Source organism: Physeter macrocephalus, chromosome 14, assembly GCF_002837175.3.
Source record: "Physeter macrocephalus isolate SW-GA chromosome 14, ASM283717v5, whole genome shotgun sequence".
In the NCBI taxonomy this organism is placed as follows: Eukaryota; Metazoa; Chordata; class Mammalia; order Artiodactyla; family Physeteridae; genus Physeter; species Physeter macrocephalus.
The window spans coordinates 121,751,732-121,760,752 of record NC_041227.1 but is presented as its reverse complement, the minus strand read 5'-3'; the positions used below and the strand labels follow the sequence as shown (position 1 = coordinate 121,760,752).

The following is a 9,021-nucleotide window of genomic DNA, read 5'->3' as shown; positions in this document are numbered from 1 at the left end:
TCAGTAGTTGTGGCGCACGGGCTTAGTTGCTCCGCGGCACGTGGGATCTTCCCGGACCAGGGCTCGAACCGTGTCCCCTGCATCGGCAGGCGGATTCTCAACCACTGCGCCACCAGGGAAGCCCCAGGATAATGATTATTATAGTATTACTTTATGCAAGAATATCAGCAGAGAACTCCCTGGCGGTCCAGTGGTTAGGACTCCACAATTTCACTGCCGAGGGCACGGGTTCAATCCCTGGTCGGGAAAGTAGGATCCCGCAAGCAGCACGGTATGGCCAAAAAAAAAAAAGAATATCACCAAACCCAGAGCCAGTGCACTCCCTGAAAAACCCTACTGAGGTAGTAGATAGCATTTTTTATATCTCATTTATGTATCTTCATAGCTTTATTGGCATCTAATTTACATACCATAAAGTTCATCCATTTAAAGTGTTCAGCTCAATGGTTTTTAGCATATTTACAGAGTTGTGAGCCATCACCTTAAATCTAATTTTAGAGCATTTTCATCACCTCAAAAATAACTTTGTTCCCATAGCAGTCATTCCCCATACTATCTCCCTTCCCCGGCCTTAAGCCACTAATCTACGTTTTCCATAGATTTGCCTATTCTGGATATTTTACATAAATGGAATTAGACACTGTGGCTTTTGGTGACTGGTTTCTTTCACTTGGCTTCCCTTATTCACTTATTTCGTGTAAAAAGATGGTTGAACTTTTAAGTTATCATTTCTTTGATTTTTCTTTTTTCCTCCAGGATCCTAAACACTTCAAGTCAGAGAAGACGGGACGGGGCCAGTTAAGGGAAGGCTGGAGAGATAGTCATCAGCCCATCATGTGTTCCTACAAGCTGGTGACCGTGAAGTTCGAGGTCTGGGGGCTTCAGACCAGAGTGGAACAATTTGTACACAAGGTAGGTAAATGGACAGCAGTTCCTGGGCTATGGACAAAGTCACTGTCTTTGTTGTGAGCTGGAGTGCCCAATGCCCAACAGATGTATAAGCGCTGAGCCAACACGAGGTACCTGCATCTAGAAAACCCTGTTTTCATGAAAATGCATTTTGTCTACTGTTTAATTTTCTCCCACTAATAGATATCTTACACTTTATCTCTCATTCTGTGACCTCCATGTCTATTGGGTGAGTATGTTCAGGAAGTTGGGCTTTCAAAATATACTTCTCTCTTTGGCATCAGGCTAATCTAGTTCCAGAGAGAGGTACTTGTACTTGGTCCTTGGGTACTTGGGTTCAGACAGAAGCACAGGGTTTATCTGTATGTGCAGTCCCCTCAAGGATAGTTCTCACTCAAAAGATCCTGCAAATATAGACACCTGAGGTAAAAGTTGCCCCAAGAGACAGAACAGGAAATCCCAGTGGTCCCATTAGATGGTGTACGCCAGCATTTCTGCCCTTTTAATAATTCTGCTACCAAAGAATTATTAACAACCTCAAAACACAGATTTCAATTGTATGCCTACTTTGACTAAACATGTTAATGTTGTAGCAGGAACCCATTTGGGGTGATGATTTAAGTTTGTTAGGGGCTTCTAACGTAACTCTTATTCTCATGGAAATTAATGGGAAATACAATGTTGAGCATTGCCCTCTGTAACTCCTATTTTCATGAAAATAAATACTACCCAAGTTGTCTGTACATTCCAGATAGGCTGGGTATCTGTTTATTTTTCCACTTAAAAACTGATAAAGAATAGCTTTCTGAAATTCTTTTGGGGGCACTGGAATTTAACCTTAATGCACTGAGCTTTTTGTTACTTAGATGGATTTATCTACTGAGCTTGGGGGTGGGGGCAGTTGACAATAAAATGTGTAAATCTTGAATTTGGGTCCAAGAAAGAGATTGAACTTGGGCTTCTGATAATAGCAGACCCTGGAGCAAATTTGAAGCAGAGAAGTGTACTGATCTGCTGAGCTCAAGAATCCACTCTGCCCAGCCCAGGGTGGGAGCCAAGTGGCACACAGAGAAATCAAGTTCTGGGACCTCTTGTTTTCCTGCTGTGTCCCAGTTATTAAGCAGGAAGTCAGTCCGGGCTCTCAGAGTAAATATTTTCCAGCCTCAGCTCTGGGTCGATCTCCAGCTATATATTCTTGACTTCCTACAACATCCCACCTTTTTTTTAAAACCCCAAATGATCTCCTCTTATCAGGGCCACTACCATAGTATGTTTTATTATCTCCTCTTCTCACAAAGCATATTTAGATTGACACAGGGCTCACTGTGTTTCTTTTCTAGTTTTGAGAATCCATTTCTTTAAAATACTTGCAAGAATTACGCTCTAGTAATAGGCATTCCCATTTGCCCATTTCCAAATAAAATGAAGTGTTATCAACACCCCCAAAACACACCTGCTGTGGCACATGAGCCTCTAATGAGTATCTGAGGCTAGCATTTGCATGGGTTTTAAGTGCCAGGGATGCCTTTCTCTGAACACCTTTGTGTTTGAAGAATCTATTCACAGTTAAGGGGAAAAAATGTTCGAAAGCGAGCCATTAGCACATTATTGAATTCTTGTTTCCAGTAGACAGCTGTGTTGTGCTTAATGCAATAGCGTGTATTTACTGATGCCTCAATGCTGTTCTTTTGATTTCCGTGAATTTGACACACTCAGCACTCAAGTGTGTATGGCTTCATGTTGTCTCTTATTTTCATTACATGTTTCCTCCTTCCGAATTACAAAAGCCTCACTAGATATCCAGAGGCCTGGAGTAATAAACACTTCATTATGAAAGCTTCCCTTGTTTCTGCAAATTCACTGAATTAAAATCCTTCATTTGTTGAAACATGCTTGAACCTTCTGCAAGAGGTTTTTGACAATTGCTAGATTTCTTTGGCAGGAAGAAAGGAATGTTGGAGGGAGAGCGTTAGTATCTAAGAAATGTAAAAAGGCATATTTACGGAAGACAAAAAAAGATTACCCTGAAATAAAAGCACATAAATGGTATATAACACACAAACCCTATAGAATTATTTTTCTTAGTCTTCTATCGCCGTTATGTGTCACCATAAGAAACAATTTCATTCCTTTTGTCTCCAGTCAAGTTCATTATTCCCATTATGTTCTACTCTGGTTCAGGTCTCTTATTTCATCTCTTTCAAGAATAGTTGACTAAACTGCCCCCCCCCCTTTTATTACATGAAAATCAAGCCTAGAAAGATATTTACTTCTCTTGAATCCCACACCTTCAATTATTTTTTTAAAAAATTAAGCAATATTTAGGATACTTCATTAGAAAAGAGAGAGTTTTAAGTGCTTTTGGCTTAGAAGTGACTTGCTACCCAGACAAATGTTCTTGATTTCCAACTTTTTTTTTTTTTTTTTTTTTTTGTGGTATGCGGGCCTCCCTCTGCTGCGGCCTCTCCCGTTGCGGAGCACAGGCTCCGGACGCGCAGGCTCAGCGGCCATGGCTCACGGGCCCAGCCGCTCCGCGGCATGTGGGATCTTCCCAGACCGGGGCGCGAACCCGGTTCCCCTGCATCGGCAGGCGGACGCGCAACCACTGCGCCACCAGGGAAGCCCGATTTCCAACATTTATGACCTCCCGGCACCAGTGAGACGCACCCTTCTGCAAAAGAAAAGTAGAACCTGATTTAGGTAAAGATAAATGAAGAGAAAAATCTCAAGGTGATCAGTCCTAGAGACTCATTCCAGTCACTGCTGTGTGACTGCCAAGTCGTTGTCATTAGTGTGAACAACCTCCAGCCCAACTTTCAAATAAGATAAAGAGATTAATTTACAGCAAGTGTATGAACACCATGGAAAGGGCTGAAAGTAAGTATGTCAGCCCCTAATTGTCATCACATATGGCCAGAGGGATGGAGAAATTTGTAATTGTCAGGATTCCAAGAATTGGGAACCATCCCTTTTCCAGATAGTTTTAATCAAACCTGGTATTCTGTCAAACATCCTTCTTTTGCTTTTTTAGGTGGTCCGAGATATTCTTCTGATTGGACATAGACAGGCTTTTGCATGGGTTGATGAGTGGTATGGTAAGTCACCTTCCCCAAAATCACTCATAGAACAACTTCATAACATGTTGGCTTGGGCTTTCAGTCCATCTGGCTTCAACTGCTACCTAGAAAGACAACAACAAAGGCAGGGCTATTGCTTTCTGTATTGGAAACAGCACTGTCCATGGGACATAATGAAGGAGAATGTAATGATAGAAGCTTGCTCTAAAATAACCACAACACTTAGTTATTGACTAAGTAGGACCGCAGTACGTTTGATACTTGCATACTTGATAATGCAGGGCTCCATAATTCTCTGTTGGATAGGCTTCAAACCCATCCTAATTTACCCCAAACTTCCAAGATCCGTGCTGTGTGAAGCATCATATCAAGTGAAAGCAGTCCTTTGATTTAGAGACTATTGGAAACACTCCCTCACCAAAAACATAAGGAACTCTGTAAGAATTCAAGGACAAAGGCATTGGTACCCCCTTATTTCTAACTGAGACTATTGTTCTGGCTTTTTTTTAAAAATGCTTTGGGAAGAATTAAACAAGTTCTGTATATTTCCAGTAAATGGAAAGAAACAAGGTTTGTTTCATCCCATGATGGATGAGCGACCCTTCCCATATCCCCAGTGCTATCATTTTGTCCACGTGAATCCTTGACATTCCCAGAATCAGTCATTGGAGGCTAGTGTCCTTGACTATAAAAAGAAACAAACACACCCATTTGGTGACTTGGGTCATATCTGATTGCCTAATGAAATGCCCTTCTCCTTGGCCTTTTCCTAAGTCACATGGAATTTGTTCTCAGTGTAACCTAGACTGCATTTTGGTGCCTTTCTGTCATTGTTCCACCAATCCCTTCCCTCCTCTTAGCAGAAGGTATCAAATTTGAAGTGAAAAGTTACATTGGACTGAATGGGCAAAGACAGTGATTGTTATTAATGTTGTTAGCTGTTTCTGACCACATTTTAAAAGACAGGGTTCTGCAGGCTATGGGAGTGCTTTTTTTTTTTTTTTTTTTTGCACAATTTTCCAAGATCCATGTCTTCTGAAAAGCAAATGCATCTTTGCATCTTCCTGGGTTTCTCAAATGCAGACCTCTGGAAGAGACTCTTTGGAAAGATCATCATTTGCTTTCTCTTATCACATACCCCCAGGACGCTGCTCACAGGCAGCCATATTGTCACGCCTCCTGAACACCTATCTGTGGTTGTCTATTGAGAGACAAAGGGAGGGAGAGTCTCCTGTGATTACTTCCCCAGATCATTAAACAAATCTTTCTGGTTGTTTTTTTCTGGAGAACTTTTCTCAGATTCTTAGGGGGAGTCCAGACACCCCAAAGGTTAAGAACTGCTGGTCTCCCCCAACTTGCACTCCTCCACGCTCCTGGCATCCTTGCCACCAACACTAAGGAAATTTCAAAAGGTTATTCAAATAAGAGGCTCAAAACTGGTGAGAAGTTTGGCAAGTGAATGGAGGCCCGAAGGGCCAAAACTCTGCCACACTGAAGACCAAGAGACAGAGCACTTCAGTAGATTTCTGTTGAGTGCCAGGATGCCTTAGAGGACTTTTCGGAAAAGGCAGCATCAAAAAGGGTAGCCGTGCCCTGATGAAGAGGACAAAACACTGCAAGCCTGTTGATCAGAAAAGAGAATTTGAGTAGAGGCAAGATATAGAAAAAGAAAATGTGGGCGGGAGTCTAGTAAGGGAACGGCTGGAGTGCAGAGGATGGGGGCCGATTCTTTTCCATCTCACCTGAGCCTGCAGCAACGAAGAGACTTAAAGACTTTTAGTCCAAAAAAACAAAACAAAACAAAACTCAGACTATTACAGGGGCCCAAAGCTAGAATAATGCATCAAAGGAAGACCTTTAAGATGAGAACATCTACTTAAGATGGGTGAGGTGGAGACAGGAATTAACTCAGGGAGTCTACTGACAAAAAGCCCTTTCTGTATCTGAGTGCAGAAAAAAAGCGGTGTGGTTTAGCAGATACAGATGGTCAGGGCACCTTGTACTCCCTAGAGAAGGCATCCACCCATTATATATACAATCCTAGCCCCAACCCAAACAAGCAGCCTTTTCACTCAGCAAGGGGTCTGAGGCCCACCCCATCAATTTCATGTAAATTACTGGCATCATTGCCCCCAGCTGAGCTGCTTGCCAGGAAAACAGTAGCTCCTTCATTACACAGATGCAGACACTCAGTCAAATAAATGAAAATAGCCCTGCGCACAGCCCCTTATTCAAGGTAATGCTGCGGACTGCGGGCCTTTCAGGTAAATGGCTGTGTCACTGCCCACCAGAACAGACCTTCAGTTTTGGGTACCTGAAGTTGCTTATTTTTCTTTGGTCTCTACAGGCTCATTGAGGCTCTCATAGTAAACATGGAAAAGGTTCAAAGTAAAGAAATCCTTTCCTATACCTTATGGCGCTTATTCTGCAAGTGGGCCTGCCACATCAGCGTCCTTGGGGTACTTGTTACAAGTTCAGATTCTCAGACCCCACCCCAACCTACTGAATCAGATGCTCAAGGGGTACAGCCCAGCAATCTGTGTTTTAACAAGCCCTCCAGATGAATCCGATGCTCCCTAAAATTTTAAGAATGACTTTAAATCAGATTAGATTGAAGGGACAGTTTAATTAATTCAATCCAAATTTAATTATACTAGAGAATGGTAGATGTCTTCAAGGCCAACTGCTAAACTCTGATGCCTTGTAAGCATTAGAAAAAAGGCGCCCCTTCTGGGCAGGTTCAGCAGGTGCTGTCGGCTTAAGGCTGAATTTTAGCTCCATTGACCTCCTGGGCTGTGTGTTCCTACAGTGCCAGTGCATAAGGACACCCTTATGCACTGGCAGCCCTGGATGATCTCTTTCTCCCTGATTAGACTCACCACCTCCGGTGCTTAATTAAGAGTAAAAAAACAAAAACAAACAAAAAAAAACACTGTAGATGATGGTGATCATTTCTTGCCCAAGGATTAATTTTGTATCTTTTCTAAATTTCAGCATTTGACTGTCACATAACTATTTCCCCAAACAGATTTTATTCTGCTCTTGTACATTGTAAAGTATAACCATTAACACTGCTGGAGGAATTGAGTTTGTCTTTCAAAGCCTTGATTGGTCTTTATCCATGAGCCTTGGGTGTCTCCTGCATGACTGCAACACTCACTAATCAGAAGAAACAACTGCACATTTCAGAAGATGGGGTGAAAGGGGAGGTGGATAAAAATAGGCAGCCCAGCTTCACCAAAGCATGGTTTTGCTTCACAAATCTGACAGTATTTTGAGAGAGGAACACAGAGGGTTTCCCAAGGGAGGTTGTGATTGAGTGAAACCTCATGAATCCTGACCCTTCTAAAAAAGTAGAGGAGGGTAGCTCTGGCTAGTATAGATGAAACTGCCTCATGAAAGTGACATAGAAATCATTCTGGGGTCCTTAGAGCAGCCTAACAACGAGAAAAGCAAGCTCAAGGTGGAGAAAGAAGCCAGCTTAGGGAATAGCATTAGCTGACTGAGTTCACCAAGCCAGCATTTTCCAATGGCCTCAGGTTTCCTGAAACATGAACTTGAGTGCTGTGGCCCTTATGCAACATTTTATGTGTGTGTGTTTACCTTCATTTTTCTGGGGAGAGAACCCATTGCTCTCCATCACATTTTCAAAGGGATCTGTGATGCGCCCTCCTCCGCCTCCCCAAATTAAGAACTGTGGGGAAAAAAATCACAGCTATAGATTACAATTCTAGATCTTAGTGGTCTGAATTACATGGAAGGGGTATGCACCAAGCCTTGAGGATTGGCTACTTTCACTACAAAAAAGTAAACTATTTATAACAAGCATCTATTGAATTTATAACCATTTTAAAGAGTTTTTTTTTTTTTTTTTTTTTTAAAAAAAGCACTTCCCAAAGCATCACCACCATTCTGCTGGAGTCAAAGGTGTATCAAACCTAATTCATGATTGCTGGAGCTTCCTCTGACCAACCACTTGTTTAAGACTTCCATTTTGACTTAGAGAAAAAAAAAAAAATTTACTTCTGTGTAGGCTGAGGATCCTGGAAATGGAGAGAAAACATTTGTAGAAGGAAATAAAATATGATGTGCCATTGGACAGGTCACTGAATTAGGGTATATGACGCTTTATTAAAATTGTCACTGCTGCAGCTGTGCAATACGATGAAGGAAAATCCCTGCTTGCAGACATTTTGCTCCATGTCATTTGCAGTTTCTCTGTACTTCAAATGACTTCTATCCTGAAGGCTTTTCAAATATACAGTCTTGCCTCCACTTCCAGTGAAATAAACCTGCCTTCTTTAATAAAATGATTGAAAGAAAATTGCCACCAGAAACAAAGTTTAAAGACTAACAGAAGCTATCTGCAACATATGTAGCCAACAGAGGACTAATGTCTACAGTATATAAATCAAAAATCCAACAACTCAATAGAAAAAAGGTAAAGAACATGAATAGGTAAACCATGGAAGAAGAAATGCAAATGACCAATAACCTCATTACTAATCACAAGAAACGTAATGAGAACAACAAGAAGATATGACATTTGCCCATCTGACAGCCAAAGTTTTAAAGAGCGATAATAATCCAGTTTTGGATAGGTGGGAGAACACACTAACAGTTTCTGTAAAAAAAATGATAGTGATGAGTACAAATAACCTGTGACCCAGTAATTCCACTTCTAGATATTTATTCTTGAGGAATACACATGTTTGTGAATATAAATACAAAGCTGTTCAGTGTAGTGTTGTTTATAAGAGCTAAAATCTAGTCTCCATGTAAATGTCCATTAGCAGATTTTTTTATGGTCAAATAAACTAGGATAGACTCATACTATAAATATTGTGTGTAACAGTTAAAAAGAATAAGGTAGTTCTCTACATACTGGTATGGAAATATGTTTTTTCCATTAGTGGAAAAAGTCAGCCAGAATAATATGTATCGTATAGTATACTATAGTATGATTCCGTGAATGTGAAATTAAATGAGACTGTGTATAACGGTAACATACACGTGAATTCATAGAAAAAAATCT

At 41.1% G+C, this 9,021-nt stretch overlaps 1 protein-coding gene across 1 annotated transcript in view; it reads left to right on the top strand.

Moving 5' to 3' along the window:
* PITPNC1 (phosphatidylinositol transfer protein cytoplasmic 1) overlaps positions 1–9,021 on the top strand; it is a 136,168-nt gene that overhangs the window by 118,993 nt on the left and 8,154 nt on the right. The window contains exons 7-8 of the mRNA XM_055089801.1: positions 757–912; positions 3,941–4,004. Coding sequence (XP_054945776.1) covers positions 757–912; positions 3,941–4,004 — 220 coding nt within the window. The remainder of the gene's footprint in view (positions 1–756; positions 913–3,940; positions 4,005–9,021) is intronic.